At 36.9% G+C, this 18,670-nt stretch overlaps 3 protein-coding genes across 4 annotated transcripts; 1 reads left to right on the top strand and 2 right to left on the bottom strand.

The window, feature by feature from the left end:
* Positions 1-478: 478 nt before the first annotated feature.
* LOC110754629 (Metal-dependent phosphohydrolase) lies at positions 479-3,143 on the bottom strand. Its single transcript, XM_088247348.1, has 7 exons — positions 2,827-3,143; positions 2,683-2,713; positions 2,291-2,309; positions 2,075-2,172; positions 1,620-1,718; positions 1,012-1,184; positions 479-755 (listed from the first exon to the last, which is right to left on the bottom strand). Exons 1-7 carry the CDS (start codon positions 3,013-3,015, stop codon positions 669-671), a joined length of 696 nt encoding a protein of 231 aa, XP_088103474.1. The 5' UTR covers positions 3,016-3,143; the 3' UTR covers positions 479-668.
* Positions 3,144-7,330: 4,187 nt separating this feature from the next.
* Positions 7,331-13,079, bottom strand: LOC110754628 (uncharacterized). 2 transcript variants are annotated; one of them, XM_021955728.2, is made up of 8 exons: positions 12,377-13,079; positions 12,233-12,263; positions 11,902-11,920; positions 11,686-11,783; positions 11,229-11,327; positions 10,621-10,793; positions 10,315-10,406; positions 7,331-7,468 (listed from the first exon to the last, which is right to left on the bottom strand). In XM_021955728.2, exons 1-7 carry the CDS (start codon positions 12,881-12,883, stop codon positions 10,320-10,322), a joined length of 1,014 nt encoding a protein of 337 aa, XP_021811420.1. In that variant the 5' UTR covers positions 12,884-13,079; the 3' UTR covers positions 7,331-7,468; positions 10,315-10,319. The 2 variants fall into 2 exon arrangements, with proteins under 2 accessions (XP_021811420.1, XP_021811418.1); XM_021955726.2 differs by lacking the exon at positions 7,331-7,468 and having other exon boundaries at positions 10,116-10,406; positions 12,377-13,076.
* A 3,250-nt stretch (positions 13,080-16,329) lies between these two features.
* LOC110754577 (uncharacterized) lies at positions 16,330-17,873 on the top strand. The gene is made up of 2 exons (XM_021955653.2): positions 16,330-17,007; positions 17,107-17,873. The coding sequence occupies exons 1-2, from the start codon at positions 16,417-16,419 to the stop codon at positions 17,785-17,787; spliced, it is 1,272 nt and encodes a 423-aa protein (XP_021811345.2). The 5' UTR covers positions 16,330-16,416; the 3' UTR covers positions 17,788-17,873.
* Positions 17,874-18,670: the final 797 nt, after the last annotated feature.

Genomic DNA, 18,670 nt, shown 5'->3' with positions numbered 1-18,670 from the left:
AACATCACGACAATACAAGAAAGACTACTTCTAAACTCACCAACTTTGTTTACCAAATTCTGTTCGTCCAATGATGTACCATTTTTTCATTTATGCAAGTATGAACCCACTTTGAATTTCACATTTCTAACAGATAAAATACTTGCATGTGCGCTAGCACATCACCTGGGAGAAAATTTGGTGAATAAGATGTGGTGACCGTGAGCAACAGAAATCGGGTACTATACACCGTCCCATAATCCGTAGATACCATTAGGATGTATTGATCCAATAGACTCGTTGAAGAAAAGAATCCTAGATGAAGACCTGGTTCTCATCGAATTGATTACTTATTCCTAGTAACGGTTCCTAAAACAATAAACAAGAGAACTGTAATGTTTTGAATTTATTTCGACTCCTTTGGGTTGGTGTTCATCTACTTAGCACAGCACTCAAAGAAAAAACTCATGCTATAGATATATTTTGTAACACAGTTGCATAAATTCAAGCAATAGGTTTTGAATATTATATATCCCGCATCTTGAAGCGGGCTCCCGTAGCAAAATCAATAAATTCAAACATAATCAGAAATTCAACATCGTTGGCATCATGCATGCTATAATTCTGTTTCCTTATTTTGGAGTGCGACAGAGTTACATCTGACTTATCTGAGAGTAAACTTACCTCATTCAAGCTCTCCCATCCCACTCTTCATAGAACTCCACAAGAAACTCCTCCATGAACTTGTGCCTTCTCTCAGCTCTCTTTTGCCCAGCCTGAAATCAACGTTCAAACCCCATAGCACAAATTGATAATTCTTTACATTTTTCGCGTTATTCAAAAGATGGATTTACCACCCGGCTATTTTCATTGTATAGATGATATATAAATACATATATATATATATATATATATATATATATGCACTTTAGCACAAGCACAGATGAGACACGAAGATGCATGATGGATGCAAATGAGGAAAATTCCATGTGAGAAATGTGTAATATCATGCTTCTGTTTCAACAAATGTACCTTTGTTTTCATCAATGCCTTTAGCTTAAGAAGCTTCTCATGAAAGTGATTCACAGTAGTCTGCTCATCGTTTTTCATGTACTTTTCCTTAGATAAATCAAATTGTGGCGGAATGTTAGGATCATGTAGCACTCTGTTTCTACTTCCACCAAAAGTAAAGCAACGAGCAATTCCTGTACCAAAAGACTACTTAGGAGAGTGCACCAGCGTGAAATGGCATAATTTGTTCTATCGTCTAAAGCATTTTTTAACAAACTTCACAATGGAGATACCTCAAACAAAAAAGGGGAATGGAATAAGGCAAGGAAAGAGAAATATATGGACCAAATCAAAGCGAAAGGTCATAGCCAGAAAAACAAAAAAACAAACACAGAGAGAGAGAGAGAGAGAGAGAGAGAGAGAGAGGGTGGAAAGACATGAAACTTTTCTGTCTTTCATTATAGGCAATTAAGAAGACACCAAAGATCGTTGGGGCATAGAGCAAACAGCTATGCACAACTGTTACTTTTCCAGCAGTAATCCCAATTTTAATTTTACATAGAGAAAGTAGGTAGACAAAATTCAATGGTTTTAGAACCAAGCATTTTATTAGCAAGTGCACAAATTACCAATAGCACCAATTGCATCGAGACGGTCAGCATCTTGTACAACCCCAAATTCTGGAGGAAGATCATTAGTTGTTGACCCTGCAAGCTCATCCTTGAAACCTGGAAAGTAGAAGTACAGGTAGAGCACCAAATGAATTAACAAAGGAGCTGGCAGAAAGATCAGAATTGAATAAAAAATAAAAAAATACAATGAAATTGCAAAATTGCATATGATTATTAAGTGGTATAAAACATTACATGGCGAAAACAGGGGATGCATATTTTAGTGCATGTGTTTAAACACACAACAGTTTCCTATATGGGAAAGAGACATGGCGTAGACATTGATGCAGTACAAAATGCTGATAAGTAGATTATACCATTAAACTCAAACAAATGTAATCAAGATTATATCAGCAGAGCAGAATAGGGAAGAAACAAAGTTGAGAAGGAGCAGCAACCAACTTACAACTTACCCATTCCCTTAATGATCCTTAAAATCTTCATTTTGGTACTCTCTTCTATGCCCTCCTCGTCAAGAAAGTTTTCGACAATTTTTTCCTCTGAGGGATCTCTACATTCCAACATTAGCCATAAGGATGAATAGATGCAAGAACCAGAAAAGAAAATAGAAAAGAGAAAAAGGAAAAATAAAAAGGTAAAAGAAAAGAATGAATGAGAAAAATACAAACCTCAAATACTTATAATCACCTGCAATGAGCAACCAAGGACTAATACGGTCAGTAGGATATATAGGATGAGAAAAGGAAAATAAAAGCAATGCTGAAAACATGCAGGGAGAAGCATAAAATGAAAACCATGGAGAAGCAGAAATGGGTTTGTTTGTGTAGATATATGCATACCATTATTATGAGTTGAGTTGATTAGTACAGCTCACATAAGCAAGAAGGCATGTGGTTACATGTAGCCAAAGAGAAGTTATAAGTAAAGATTTAGGAATGGGCGCATGTTTTGCAGTTTGAATCTTCCCCCAAAAAAATCCATATCCATTATCCACCCATATGTAATCCATTTAATTTAAGCACACAAAAACAAGCTTCAAAGTTATGATCTTAACACTGACCTATGTCATGGAGAAGTGCAGAAAGTTCGACCTGCCGGAGAAGAAAATTATCGATTAAGAAACTTTATAAAAGTCCTTCAGTTCCAAAACTCATTTAGACAAGATATCAAGAAGATAATAAATAAAGGAATGAATAGTTCGAACAATTTGCATGGTGTTGGAATTGGAGGAGGGGAGGGAGAGGCCTTGTTCTTCACGGGCAAGAGAGACAGCGAGGTCTCTGACCCTCCAGACGTGAGCTGCGTCGTGGGATGCATCATTGTCTTTCATGGCTTCCTCCACCAGCTTCTCTGCCTTTCTCACCGTCTCTCCCCATGATCCCACTGACCCCATCGTTCTCTTCCCTTCCCTTCCCTGCTTTAATTTCTTCTCTCTCTCTAGAGAGCAGACACTAATCGATACTTGGTATTAGTATTGGAGTGGAAGATTTGACTGGTAGCCGTGCAGTCTTTTTTTTCTAGTAAAGGGCTTGCTCTGCTCCTCCTCCTCCTTATCCTTGCCCTTAGGATCCGATCCATCCAGATTCGGGTTCGCATCGTCAGGCCCAAACAGCTGGTCGTTACTTGATGTGGTCCTGACCCACCTTTGGACCCGCCCCGGGCGTCAATTCAAACGCAGTTTGGTCTCGTCTCCCGCTTCTTTTTATTTTTCTTTTCTCAATTGATAGCTATTAAATAAATACCAACACAAATACAATAAATAAAGGGAGGTGATTTTCCCACTTCCCTTTTCTTCATTTACAATTATTTTTGTTCTTTAATACTTTTTAATTAATTTTGTTATTTTTTGTTCTTGCTCTTTACTATTCTATCCTTACCCTACAATTTCCTTTAATAAGAAGACATGTACTTACTTACTAATATTGTGAAAGAATAAAAATCTGAGACTATTATGCATACATTGCTCTCTGCATATCTATGCTCCTACACACAGTTTGGTTAGTAGCATCCTTTGGTTCTTCTATGTAACACCCCGACCCAATTTAATCGTTTTTATTTAAAATTATTTATTTGTGAAATTATAATTTTGCCCTTTGGAGTAGGGGCACTTCGGTTATTTTTTGTTCGGGAAGGAATTTGGGAAAATAAGATGCATCGTTGGATAGAGCTCGATGATACAAGTTTGCATATAGGCGGCAAGTTCAATTCAGAGTTAAAACAAAGAAGTTGCGATCTGCAAAAGTGCAGTGGCACAACCGTAATTTCTCTCTCTCTCTCTCTCTCTCTCTCTCTCTCTCTCTCTACGCACAACGCCGGAACTTTGACAGGAGGTTTCATCGTCGTCCGACGTTCGTTTCAGGCGAAATTGGTTGCAAAAGTTTCGTATCAACGTCCTCTATCTAACCCACCCATTTTCCCAGCTCAAAACCTCAAGGATTTCTGACTAGATTGACAAGAAGTTTCGGCATAAACTTCCACCGTCACCGGCGACGTTTCCCGCCATTTTAGGTCGCACCACCACTTGGAACAGGTAGCTCTCTCCTCCATCTTGCTTTCAACTAGGTGGCGCGACACCATTGGTGGTTGTCGTTGCCATTGCGAAGCCGGGAAGTTCCAACCAAAAACCCTCATGGGTTTGGCTTTGATTCACCTTGTTCCGGTCACTTTTTGGCCAGGGTCAAAGACCAAAAATGCTCCCTTTGTTAGTCTGAACATTTTGGTATGGGTACTGTATGGTGTTTTTCCCAAAACACTCACGCACTGCCTGCAGCAGGTGGCAACGCGTGGGCCATGTTGCGGCGGCCCATTGTGTTATGAAATGTTCCTCATGTCATCCTAAGCATGACGGTGTGCTCATATTTGAAATTGGTTACCATTTGACTATCAAACGAATATTGCATCTATTATGCGATATTCAGGTTCGATAGGTTTGGACCGTTCGATCGGTTCCAATTTCAAATATGGTGTTCTCGGTACCTCTAGAATCGTGTATAAACTTGCAGATCGAAAATCGGAGTCCCGAATACTCCGAATCAATGACTCTAAGTTTAGGCGAAACGATCGCCGTCTGATCGTGCGATTGGTTTAGATCTGACCGCGCGATCGAGACCAAACCTTCCTGACTTGTTTAGTATACTTTGTTGAACCTACAGGAACTTTCAGATCGGAAATCAGAGGTTGTGGGCCTCACGGGCCCTATTGACCAGTATGGGAAGTTTGACCGCACAGTTGACCATGAGTCTTCCGGGACTGTCTCATCCTTCGGGAAGTACTACAATGACCTTATAAATTATTTTTTTAAGGTTGTGCACATTTCGAGACCCGAGAACTAGAGTTTTGAGTTAAAGTTCATTGTTGGGTACGTTTTTTTAATTAAGTCCTTTTATTCTCTTGAATAAGTACCCAGACTTCACGTACTTCAAAGGAAGAGCCCTCTTAGAATTGAGCAGCGTTGGACTTGTTGTGAGTGGACATTGTTTTAAATAAGCATTATTTTTCCAATATGGAATTGCATGCATAAATGAGATTTGATTTAGAACTTGGTTTATTGGGATTATGGGATTTGATATATTTTTTTAACTATGGCTTTATAGTATCTTATGGGATTACTATAACTTATTGTTAGTTATAAAGTATATAGATTGTGGGTTTTGGATTATGATTTTATCGGAATGTAATATGGGATTTCTAGGGATCATTATTATTATTATTAAAGTATATGGATTGGGTGATATTAGGTTTCTTTATGAAATTTGAACATGGTATTTGGATATATGGATTTTTGATAATTTATCAATGTCTTATGGGAATTTTCGGAATTGGTCATACCTGTTAAGTTATGAATTTTGTGTTTTGAATATTATGTTTTGGGTTATATGACTTTTGTGGATTTCACAAGGGAGAGTGTATTTTATTATATATATTAGTTTATGAAAGTGAATTTCAAAATTTGGCAATGACACGCCATTATATGTATCTCCCCTTGGATATTGATACTGGGAAACGATGGATATTGGAAATGATGGATACTTGGATATGTTTGAATCTGGGCACCCTTGGCGGGGTGTGCCGTAGGCCCTTGACAGGCAGTCTGCGTTAGGGATGGCAATGGATCGAATCGGGGGTGGGTATGCCATTCCCATCCCCATCCTCATTAAGCTTTTTTCCCCCATCCCCGCCTTCATACTCGCAATATTCATATCGGGGATTCCCCATCCCCACCTTCGTTGGGGAATGGGTTCCCCGACCCGCCCCATTATGGAAGAAAAAACCAATATATAACAACTTTGTTGAAGAAAAAAAAATAATACCAAGGCAAGATATAATATATACTTATAAGACAATATAAGAATGTTTATATATGTACTGGAAGTTAACTAAATAAATAAGTAGTGTGGCTTAAGATTTGTATAAATTATATAAGTACATAATATAATAATATAAAATTTAGTCGGTACAATTACTTTAATAGCATATTTATATATACTATAATATACCTCATCACAAAATTAATATATATATTCTAAACGGGATGATTCAGGTTGGGGATTAAAATATCATCCTCGCCCCTCCCCAAACACCATATCCAAAAAATTCCCCGTACCCATCCCCATACCCGTGTTTTATCCTTCATACCCGACCCATTAGGGTCGAATCCCCACGAAGACCCTTACTCGGAGGGAAAATTGCCATCCCTAGTCTGCGTGCGTAGGACTTATTTGAGCCGCACACGTATTGAGGATTTTGCTGTGCGTGTTTGGGAGCAGTCCCTTGTTGGACGGCTCATCGCTAGCCACATGCATATTGAGGATTCTTGCTTATGGCCTAGTCAAACAATCCCCCAGTTGGATTGTTTCCCCTAGTACATAATAATGATGTGTAAATTCTGAGTGTGTGTATATATATATGTATTTGTATGGGTACATTTGTGGGCTTATTTCCAAGTTGAGTTTTCTGAGCATGTGCATTGAGACTGCTCTGCACAGGTATGAGCATTTGAAAGTAAGTTTGGATTTGAGTTGGGTTATTTGGAAATACTTGAAATTTTATATGTTTGTGAGCATACGCCTAAGAAAGAGTATGGTTGCGGGAAAAAGGAGATTTTTTTTATTATATTGATTATATTTTGTAATAACAGAATATTTTGGGTGGATTGGTATACAATTTTATAATAATGATTAAATGCTTGAGTGGACAATGTTTTTCAAGAAATTGAGGTAGCATTAAAGATATGGTTTTCGTTATGGTATGCTAAGGTACAAATTTAATAGAATTATTTTTAAGTATCGATTGGTATATATGTACGCATACAAAGGATTTTTGCGCTTGGCATTATTTTCTAAAACGGAGGAGTTATTTATGTTGCATATAAATTATGTTAAACACTTTGTTTTCGTCCACTCACATTTTATGTTTTGCACCCCCAAATTCTAGATATCTGAGGTCAAGACCACCACGTCGAGGCATCGCAGCGTCCGCTCTATAGGAACTTGTTCTTTATCTTTTTCTACTTTTATTTTTCCCCGAGTTGTAAACGTAAATCCTTAGATTGCTCTGTTAATGCCCACGTAGGGTTTTGAGGCCCGAGGCCTATCCTGTAAACTATGTGCTTAGCATTGTATGTGCTGCTTGTTGGGAAGTTATTTTTTGTTGTTTTTAACAGGTGGAATTTTTTTTGATAAAGTCCATTTTTCATGGGTGACTACCGAAATTTCGACAGAAGTCGATTTGTTTATCTGTTTAAATTAGGGTTACATGGCTTTTTAGTAAAGTGGGTTGACATATGGTAGATGTCAGACGGGAAGCAGGGTTCGTCACAAATTCCAAGGGAGAATCCAGGGCGGGTCCTGTCATTTTACATGTAAACATGTTAGTAAAAAAAATTAATTATCTATTAACTACAACAAAGATAAATAGCACTCACATACTTGGTAAATAAAAAATAAAACACTTGGTGTACAATTACTTACATTTCTATCAATTTACTTTTTTTTTTCTTTTTTTGGTTAACTTTTCTTAATTTCAGTAATCAGAACCTTAATGTAAGATAATGGTAGAATAGAAAAGAGAAAGTAAAAAAAAAAAAAAAATTGATTCAAAGCTTTTAAAAAGCAAAAGAAAGTGTAAGTGAAGAAAAAGGGAGTGAGAAAATCAGGTCCCTAAATAAAATTTCCATTACCTTTATTTATTGCTAAATTTCCAATACATGAATTACAAAAAGTGATTTTTGTAGAAATATCACCTAAACTTATACCTCAGTTTCAACTTATCACCTTAAAGAAAAATTTGAGAGAAATATCACCTTAATTTTTCAAAATCCATGATTTGTCATCTTATTTTAACACCATTCAATTTTCCATTCATTTTTAAGGGTATTTTAAAAATGAAAAAATCATTCTTAATTTTTTAAATATCTTTTAAACAATTAAAATTGAACGAAAAAAAAATCTCACATCCCCTAATCCCCTGTGCGCCACCAGCGGCTCCAACCAACCCCGCCCACCTTGAAATCCATTCCCTCTTCATAACTCTTTCCTCCTCTATCTACCATGAAATCCATTCCCTCAGTCCACCTAAACAGAGTCCACCTTTTTTTTCTTCTTTTTTCTTTTTGGTATTTTTCCATTTCCATGCTGAGAGAGAGAGACATGGAGAGAGAATAGGAGGAGGGAGAGTCCAGAGCAATGTATTTTGGGGGCGGGTGGAGTTGGGGTGGGGGAGAAAGGGAGAGAGAGGTCTATTTTTTCTTTATTTATTTTCTTGAAAATGGATGATATTAAAGTCGGATGACAAATCATGGATTTTGAAAAATTAAGATGACATTTCTCCTAAATTTTTCTTTAAGGTGACAAATTGAAACATATGACATTTTTACAAAAATAAATAGATATCTCATGTATTTTCAATTTACCTAATATATCATCTTTCATGCATTTTATACCAATCATATATCCACCACCAATATTATATGGGAACGTTTCAAAATTGATATAAGATTTCATTATAAGGCCCACAATTGACGAATGGTTAATACTCATCTACACATGCTAACGAATCCCTCAAATAAAGGTTCCCTACAATTTTTTTATTCAATTAGCGAAATTATTTATTTTTCAAGTCTTTATTTATGGATCATTCTTATAATAAAAAATTAGACAAATTTAAATTGATTAAGACATCTAGTTAGTTTGGGCAATAAAATAGACGAACATGATGCATATATAAATATACATCGACCAATCAATTAATGGCGGGCTACGTTAACATATTTATGGATCACTCCTGAACCTTCTTTAAAAACTAAAATGTTCCTTATGCAGGTGTTGCGTAGTTTAGTATTAGCATTACTACTATACTATAGTAAAATTCTTGGCTACTTGGTGGTGTTGTGTAGCTCGTTCAAAATTCCTCTCATTATATATATATATATAGGTTAGGATCGGGGTCAAGATGCAGGCCAACCGCATCCATAGTCAAATTTGAAAGTTGACTTATAAAGTGGTGTTCCACAACCAACACAATATTGTAAACCCTTTCTTCATTGAATTTTGACTCTCTCCCTTTGTCACGTAGAATCCTAAACTCTTCATTCCTAGTAATAGTACGTTCATACAATCCCTTATCAATCACTAGAGTCCGCTTATGTAGAAAGCACTTCTAGTTATATATGAACGTTTTTTTATAAAGTTATTTTATTAAAAGCATATACTAATTTTTATTAAAATTCAAGTGGTTTTATAACTCATTAGCACTTGAATTTATAAACGATGTCAGAAGACATTTTTAGTTATTTGAAATTGTTTTTATTAGCCTTCATAAAAGTAGTCCAAATATGTTAACTCGGTCAACTTAAAAAAACTAGTGCTTAGTTTGGCGACCAACTCATGACCTCAGTCAACACTCTTTTCACTGCAGTCTGCAATTGGGTTTGAAACTTTGAACTCCCTCCAGCGAATGTGATGCTTTTTTCTCTGTTTGAGGTTGGTGCATATTTTTGCTTCCCCTACCAGGATACCTCGGTCCGTACTCGAAACTCACCTTAAAGTTGACTCACATCATGACAATACAAGAAAGACTACTTCTAAACTCATCAACTACTCTAATTAGAATACCACCATGTTTACCAAATTCTGTTTGTCCAATGATGTACCATTTTTTTATTTATGCAAATATGAACCCACTTTGAATTTCACATTCCTAACAGATAAAATACTTGCACGTGCGCTAGCACATCACCTGGGATAAAATTAGGATGTATTGATCCAATAGACTCGTTGAAGAAAAGAATCCTAGATGAAGACCTGGTTCTCATTGAATTGATTACTTATTCCTAGTAACGGTTCCTACTACACTCATCAAAGCTTCATCAAACAATCAACAAGAGAACTGTAATGTTTTGAATTTATTTCCACTCCCTTGGTTGGTGTTCATCTACTTAGCACAGCCCTCAAAGAAAAAACTCATGCTATAGATATATTTTGTAACACAGTTGCGTGAATTCAAGCAATAGGTTTTGAATATTATATATCCCGCATCTTGAAGCAGGCTCCAGGAGCAAAATCAATAAGTTCAAACATAATCAGAAAATTCAACATCGTTAGCATGATGTATGCTATAATTCTGTTTCCTTATTTTGGAGTGCAATAGAGTTACATCTGACTTATCTGAGATAAATCAAATTAAGTAAACTCACCTCATTCAAGCTCTCCCATCCCACTCTTCATAGAACTCCACAAGAAACTCCTCCATGAACTTGTGCCTTCTCTCAGCTCTCTTTTGCCCAGCCTGAAATCAATGTCCAAACTCCATAGCACAAATTGATAATTCTTTACATTTTTCTCGTTATTCAAAAGATGGATATTCCCATTGTATATATATATATATATATATGCACTTTAGCACAAGCACAGATGAGACACGAAGATGCATGATGGATGCAAATGAGGAAAATTCCATGTGAGGAATGTGTAATATCATGCTTCTGTTTCAACAAATTTACCTTCGTTTTCATTAATGACTTTAGCTTAAGAAGCTTCTCATGAAAGTGATTCACAGTAGTCTGCTCATCTTTTTTCATGTACTTTTCCTTGGATAAATCAGATCGTGGCTGAATGTTAGGATCATGTAGCACTCTGTTTCTACTTCCACCAAAAGTAAAGCAACGAGCAATTCCTGTTCCAAAAGACTACTTAGGATTGTGCACCAGCGTGAAATGGCATAATTTGTTCTATCGTCTAAAGCATTTTTTAACAAACTTCACAATGGAGATACCTCAAACAAAAAAGGCGAATGGAATAAGGCAAGGAAAGAAATATATGGACCCAATCAAAGCGAAAGGTCATAGCCAGAAAAACAAAAACCAACAAACAAACAAACACAGAGAGAGAGAGAGAGAGAGAGAGAGGGTGGAAAGACATGAAACTTTTCTGTCTTTCATTATAGGCAATTAAGAAGACACCAAAGATCGTTGGGGCATAGAGCAAACAGCTAAGCACAACTGTTACTTTTCCAGCAGTAATCCCAATTTTAATTTTACATAGAGAAAGTAGGTAGACAAAATCCAATGGTTTTAGAACCAAGCATTTGATTAGCAAGTACACAAATTACCAATAGCACCAATTGCATCGAGACGGTCAGCATCTTGTACAACCCCAAATTCTGGAGGAAGATCATTATTTGCTGACCCTGCAAGCTCATCTTTGAAACCTGGAAAGTAGAAGTACAGGTAGAGCACCAAATGAATTAACAAAGGAGCTGGCAGAAAGATCAGAATTGAACAAAAAATAAAAAAAATACAATGAAATTGCAAAATTGCATATGATTATTAAGTGGTATAAAACATTACATGGCGAAAACAGGGGATGCATATTTTAGTGCATGTGTTTACACACACAACAGTTTCCTATATGGGAAAGAGACATGGCGTGGACATTGATACATTACAAAATGCTGACAAGTAGATTATACCATTAAACTCAAACAAGTGTAATCAAGATTATATCAGCAGGAGCAGAATAGGGAAGAAACAAAGTTGAGAAGGAGCAGCAACCAACTTACAACTTACCCATTCCCTTAATGATCCTTAAAATCTTCATTTTGGTACTCTCTTCTATGCCCTCCTCGTCAAGAAAGTTTTCGACAATTTTTTCCTCTGAGGGATCTCTACATTCCAACATTAGCCATAAGGATGAATAGATGCAAGAACCAGAAAAGAAAATAGAAAAGAGAAAAAGGAAAAATAAAAAGGTAAAAGAAAAGAAAGAATGAGAAAAATACAAACCTCAAATACTTATAATCACCTGCAATGAGCAACCAAGGACTAATACGGTCAGTAGGATATATAGGATGAGAAAAGGAAAATAAAAGCAATGCTGAAAACATGCAGGGAGAAGCATAAAATGAAAACCATGGAGAACATAATTTTGCAGAAGCAAGAAGGCATGTGGTTACATGTAGCCAAAGAGAAGTTATAAGTAAAGATTTAGGAATGGGCGCATGTTTTGCAGTATGAATCTTCCCCCAAAAAACTCCATATCCATTATCCACCCATATGTAATCCATTAATTTAAGCACACAAAAACAAGCTTCAAAGTTATGATCTTAACACTGACCTATGTCATGGAGAAGTGCAGAAAGTTCGACCTGCCGAAGAAGAAAATTATCGATTAAGAAACTTTATAAAAGTCCTTCAGTTCCAAAACTCATTTAGACAAGATATCAAGAAGATAACAAATAAAGGAATGAATAGTTCGAACAATTTGCATGGTGTTGGAATTGGAGGAGGGGAGGGAGAGGCCTTGTTCTTCACGGGCAAGAGAGAGAGCGAGGTCTCTGACCCTCCAGACGTGAGCTGCGTCGTGGGATGCATCATTGTCTTTCATGGCTTCCCCCACCAGCTTCTCTGCCTTTCTCACCGTCTCTTCCCATGATCCCACTGACCCTATCGTTCTCTTCCCTTCCCTTCCCTGCTTTAATTTCTTCTCTCTCTCTAGAGAGCAGACACTAATCGATACTTGGTATTTGGATTGGAGTGGAAGATTTGACTGGAAGACTTGCAGTCTTTTTTTTCTAGTAAAGGACTTGCTCTGCTCGTCCTTGTCATTAGGATCAGTGGCGAACGGATTAAGGGACAAGAGGGGTCGCACGATCCCATGAAATGGCCGGAAATATGGCTGTGGATAGCCTGTGGAGGTATGAGTAGACCGCATGACTAGCTGAAAGATGACCCCAAGATGCACGCAAGGTGCTCGACGAAATGCCATAGAGCCTGCTGCGCGCTTGGGCTGGGCGCTGCGCTGGGCTTTTTAATTTTTCAAACTGCCTGGCTAAAACGACGTCGTTTTAACCCAGCACGCACAACCCCCCCCTCCCCAATACTTCAGCAACCCAAACCCCGCGAAAACCCTTTTTTGATTCCCAATCCCAAATTAGTTTCACACTCATCCCTTAATTTTTCAAACTGCCGGCGCCACCCATGTTAGTAGAATTTGTATTTTTTATGAAATTGATATATATTCTTCCATCATTTCAATTTTGGTTGCTGGTCACTGCTCTAGATTTATTTATCAATAACTTGATCTACCAAGCTCCCAAAAAGTCAGATAACTGATCTTTGCTAAAGAGGATAGAGAGAAATTAGTGCAAGATGTGTGTGAGATATATTGAAATAGTCTGAGATCTTCAAAAACCCTTCTTCTTCCGGGTATTAGACAGAGGATTTCTAGGGTAGGTTGGGGTTAATGGTAGAGTATAGTGTGTGTGTTTTTTATTTATTTATTTATTTAATTTAATTTAATTTTTTAATAATTGGATAGGGAATGACTCATTTGTCCTAAAAAATGCCTCAACAATTTAGCCTAAAAAAATTTCAATACTTTTACACTGTAACCCTATGACCCGATAATTTCTGGATCAACTACTGATTAGGATCCGATCCATCTAGGTTTGGGTTCGCATCGTCAGGCCAAAACACTATTTCCTACGATTTTTTTTTTCAACGAGCCAAATCATTTATTTTTCAAGTTTTTATTTATGGATTATCTTTTAAAAAAAATTAGGCAAATTGAAATGGATTAAGACATCTAGCTAGTTTAGCCAATAAAATAGACGAATACTGTTTTTCAAGAAAAAAAATATATAGTAACAACCATCTAATTGAGTGGTCAAGTGATTTTGAATTCAAATGATTTTTTATAAAGATAATTTTTGATGAAATATCTAAAAAGTCGACGGTTCGGATAATTGAAATACAATGTAAGATGGACCCTACAAATGTGTTTATTTGAATGATCCCTCAACTTATTGTGTGTGAGATTATTGTTCTAATTTGCGCATGTGTAATGACACGTTACTTGTAACACAAAGTCAATTACAAAATATGAAGTGCACAACAAATTTATATGCATCTCATGTGGCATTACCCTACCTATCATAAATAGCCGCTGAATAAAGGAAAATGATAAACGCATCCACGATTCATGGAAAATATATTACTCTATATGACGTCGGAATACAGGTGGCTTTCTTTCCACGCATGCATCATAGCAATATACACACATATTTATCTGTAACATGTACATATACCGTGCTGCATGAATAATATACATCGACCAATCAATTAGTGGCGGGCTACGTTAACTTATGGCATGCGCCGCCACTCAAGAACCTTCTTTAAAAATTAAAATGATCATTTTGCAAGTGTTGTGTAGTTTAGTATTAGCGTTACTACACTGTAGTAAAATTCTTGGCTACTTGGTGTAGTTCGTTCAGTTTTCCTTTGATTACATATAGAGATACTTAGTCATTTACCCATTCTTAGCACTAAAACTATAAATAAACTCTACACCATTTAATTTCTATAAACAAATCCAAAAAACACCCAAAAAATGACAGATGACCCTATTGAATTTAATTTTGATTATTAAATTACTTTGATGAGCAATTAAGTGTTTTGGGTTTTTTTATGAGGTTTTGGGATTGTGTTTATTTTAAGAAATCAATGGCAGTTTTGTAATTTAAAAGAAATTAAAAGTCTTTTTGTTATATTGTAAATATGCTTTGGGTATGTTTCTAAAGTCTATTTTATATAGAGTTTTTTTATTATAATTTGGGCTCCTATATTGAATATAATAGTAAATCTCCCTTTTTGTAATTAAGGCTAACATCTAGTTGAGTTGGGAACTTGAGACCAGCTAGGGCACGAAGATAGAGTTGAGTGACATAAAGCCAAAAACGTGGCAACCACACACACACATATTTATATATATGAACTATATAATTGAAACGAAAGAAAGTTTCCTTTGTTTTTGTTTTCTTTTCATTAATGGAGTAGCTGGAAATTTGAATATCATCACATCATTGAACCGAAAAAGGGAAGAAAAAGGGGTCTGTTAAGGCTTTGGGATTCTTTGGGATCTGTTAAGGCTCGTCTGATTAGAACTAGTTAGTTGTTGTGTTGGTGTTTGGGGGTTTTCTCCCCCTTTTCTTCATCGAAAATAAAAACCAAAACAAAACAATTTAAAAGTGAAAACAATTTCAAATATATTTCAGTTTTCAGTTTCAATTTTCACCTTTGTTACTCATACTCCCATCATCTCTTCTCATTTTCCCTCTCAGTTCCATCTCCACTCTAATTCTTACTTCCATTCTCCCTCTTTTCCCTCTATACTCTAGCATAAAAAATATAAAAAAAACAAAAAATTTAAAATTTAAATAGTTATCAAACGGGCCCTAATTTTCATGTTTAAAAATTGTTGTCAATATTACAGGGAGCCTATGATAATGAACATGTATATAAATTTAAAAGTCATGCCAAGCTTATATAAATAAAGATTCAGTTTGGCTAACTGATATGAGATCCATAAATGTCACTCTTGAGCCAGCTCATGTCAACATAGTTTCTCAATATAATATCTTCAGAGATTTTTTATTTTTTTTGTATGAACCATGAGGTGGCCCTGGATGGGCCCCAATTATGGGTGGCACCTTTTAAGCCTTAACCACAACCCAGACTAATCCCCACTCACACCGGGTCGGCCCATAAGGGGTAAAGTGTTGGTCAAAGTGGTGACTCCGTACGAGAGCAGGGATCGAACCCCTGACATCTCTTAAGGAATGAGAGTGCCGAACCACTCACACCAACCACCTTGGTTTATCTTCAGAGATCTTTCAAATAAGCAAACTTCATACTTTAATTTCACAACTTACTTAAGATTTCCTGTCGAAATAAAATTGGATAGGAAGACTATATATTTGATCTGTCAATAATTTAAGGCAAAAGAAAATTTGGTAATTTATTATTATGCATGTGATCCAAACTATAAATTTCATATTGATTTGTTTGTATATAAATGATTTGGATTACCCTAATTAGTATATATGGTTTCAGGCAGTTCAACCATATTAATTTCAGGCCATGATGGGCTCAAGTTAATATTTATATATAAGAATATATTTGCTATTCGATTACAGGGATGATGGACTTCTCAACTCAACTCAATTGAAAATGTGATTTTTTATTTTTTTTGGCCAAGGAAAATGTGAAAACGTGGACGTCGTGAAAACGTGTAAGGACTCGTTCCTTGGCCACCAAAGTCTTAAGTCATAAATAAATGCCTATTCCTAATTAACTCATAATAATTAACCAAACCCCTTATTTAAACAATTAATTAACTCTCTCACAATAAAAATGAATCCTAAAATCAATATATTCAGACATAGCGTTCGGCGCCTATAGAGAGAGAGAGAGAGAGAGAGAGAGAGAGAGCTGGGCTGTTATGTTCAACGCTCTTCCTTCATGGCGATGGCGGAATTGGTCCAAAAGAAAACCAGCACAACTACTAGTACTAATACTACATCTCCATCTCCATCTCCATCTCCATCTCCATCCAAACCCAAAACTAGTTGTTTCCTCGGTTGCTTCGGATTTTCCAGGAAAGTGAGCAGCAGCCGGCGTACAACTAGCAGATCAAAGTCGTCGTTCCCGGAAACCGATTTTATCCTATCCCATCATGATCATGATCATCTTCATCAACAACACCAAATTAATAAGTCTTATGATATCGAGATGAAAACGAGCACTAGTAGTCGACGCTGGTACTTGATTTCTTGGTCAAGCTGGAGGTTTTGCTCCAACAAGTCGGCCACCAAAACCGTCCCCATCGACGCCTCCGGTAGGGGGACTGGCAAACGGCAAGTTAAATTATCTTCGGAGAAAACAAAGTCAAAGTCAAAGTCAAAATCTGAGTCTAGTAAGTTGGTCTCCAACGCCGAACGTACAGACTCGGTCACGGACGCAGAGCCGCCGGGTGGCTCAAGTCAGAGAGAGGATGTGCTGCTGCTGTCTCCAGTCTCAGACCCGCAGCAGACCCAAAGACCACCTCCACAGGTATAGCCGTATAATTAATGAATTCCCTTATTTGTTTTTAATTCAGCACTATACTAATTTAGTGAATTAATTTTCTGTTGGTGGCTCAAATGTTTTTAGACGACGAGCAACACGATCATCCTCGAAAATAGGAGGAGACAATTGGAGTCTTCCAAAGACGACACGTGTCAAAAGCGGTTGTCATTTTGCCGGAAAATTGATTCTCTAAGATCGGTAGGAGGAAGAGGAGGAAGCCAACCCGGTTCACCGGTTAAGCAGGAGGAGAAGAAGCCCAAATCCAGTGGTCGTCGAACAGCCAGCAGCGCGGTGATGTCGCACTCGGAGTCTTTCCCTAGTCAGAAACGTCAGAGTGGATGGGCCGCCAATTCAGCGCTGCCACACAATAAACATTCCTCCTCCTCCTCCTCCTCCGGGTCGACTGTGAAGGCGAAAGCAGATGATGATCATCAACATCAGCATCAGGCCGTAATATTAATGGCGAGCAATAGTAAGAAGAATAAGAAGAATTTGGACCCACTGGTAGGTATGTCCATTATTGTGGTGACGCTGATTATTATGTTATTTTGGGGCCGATTGTGCGCCATTCTGTCTACGTCCGCATGGTTTTATTTCTTCCCTCGCTTCAGATCTTCTTCAGCTGCAGCCACTGCCACTACCACTGGCACTGGCACTGCTAGTATTATTTCGGACTTGGATTTGAATTCCGAGGAATACAAGAAGAAGGTGGTCTTAGAGGGATTCCTTAAAAGGAATAATCACCGCAATAATAATAATATATAATATTATTTCATGAATAACAATTGAAAACATCATGTTATGCTTTGTTATGTTATGTATGCAATATGTATGTATGTATCACGAAACTATATTTGTGTAATTTGCATCCATCGTCTTTATGATAGCTAAGACGAACAACACATATTACATTTTATATATTTCGTCAAACGCACTAGTTAGCTCTTTTTTCTCTTCAAAATCTTCTTCTTTTTGTTTCCCATTTTCTTAACTTATTAATTGGTTAGTTATAACAGGTGAGGTGATCATATATATAATATTAGATATCCAAATTTAGAATTAATATTATTCAAGGTTACGTCTCTATTTGGGAAGTCTATCTACAATCTAGACAACTGAAATGGGGTTGGTTGGTGTCTGATTATTTTTCATTTATATAATATATGCCAACGCCATCACACTTTCATTTCATCCTACGCCAGTGGATTTGTTTGCCACAAAGCACGTCGACAATGGATGCAAAGCTCGGTCCGAGTCCTTTTTTATTTTTGGTCTGAATCATGAGGTGGTTCTGAATGGTCCTCAATTATGGATGGCACCTTTAAGCCTTAACCACAACCCAGACTAATCCCCACTCACACCGGTTCGGCCTGTAAGGGGTAAAGTGTTGGCCAAAGTGGTGACTCCGTACGAGAGCAGAGATCGAACCCCTGACATCTCTTAAGGAATGAGAGTGCCGGACTACTCACACCAACCACCTTGGTTTTTTATTTTTGTTTTCAGTCAACATGGATGTTGGTTATTTATGCCAAGCTGAATATATTCAGACTTTGACCTTTTCTTATATCTAGGTCCTTGGTTCAAATTCAATTTTCTTAAGCTGACGGCTTTACTTCATTTAGTTTATACATAAACCTAATTCTACGTT

Source organism: Prunus avium, chromosome 1, assembly GCF_965620075.1.
Source record: "Prunus avium chromosome 1, drPruAviu1.hap1.1, whole genome shotgun sequence".
In the NCBI taxonomy this organism is placed as follows: Eukaryota; Viridiplantae; Streptophyta; class Magnoliopsida; order Rosales; family Rosaceae; genus Prunus; species Prunus avium.
The sequence above is the reverse complement of the archived record's forward strand: the minus strand, read 5'-3'. Positions and strand labels throughout refer to the sequence as shown.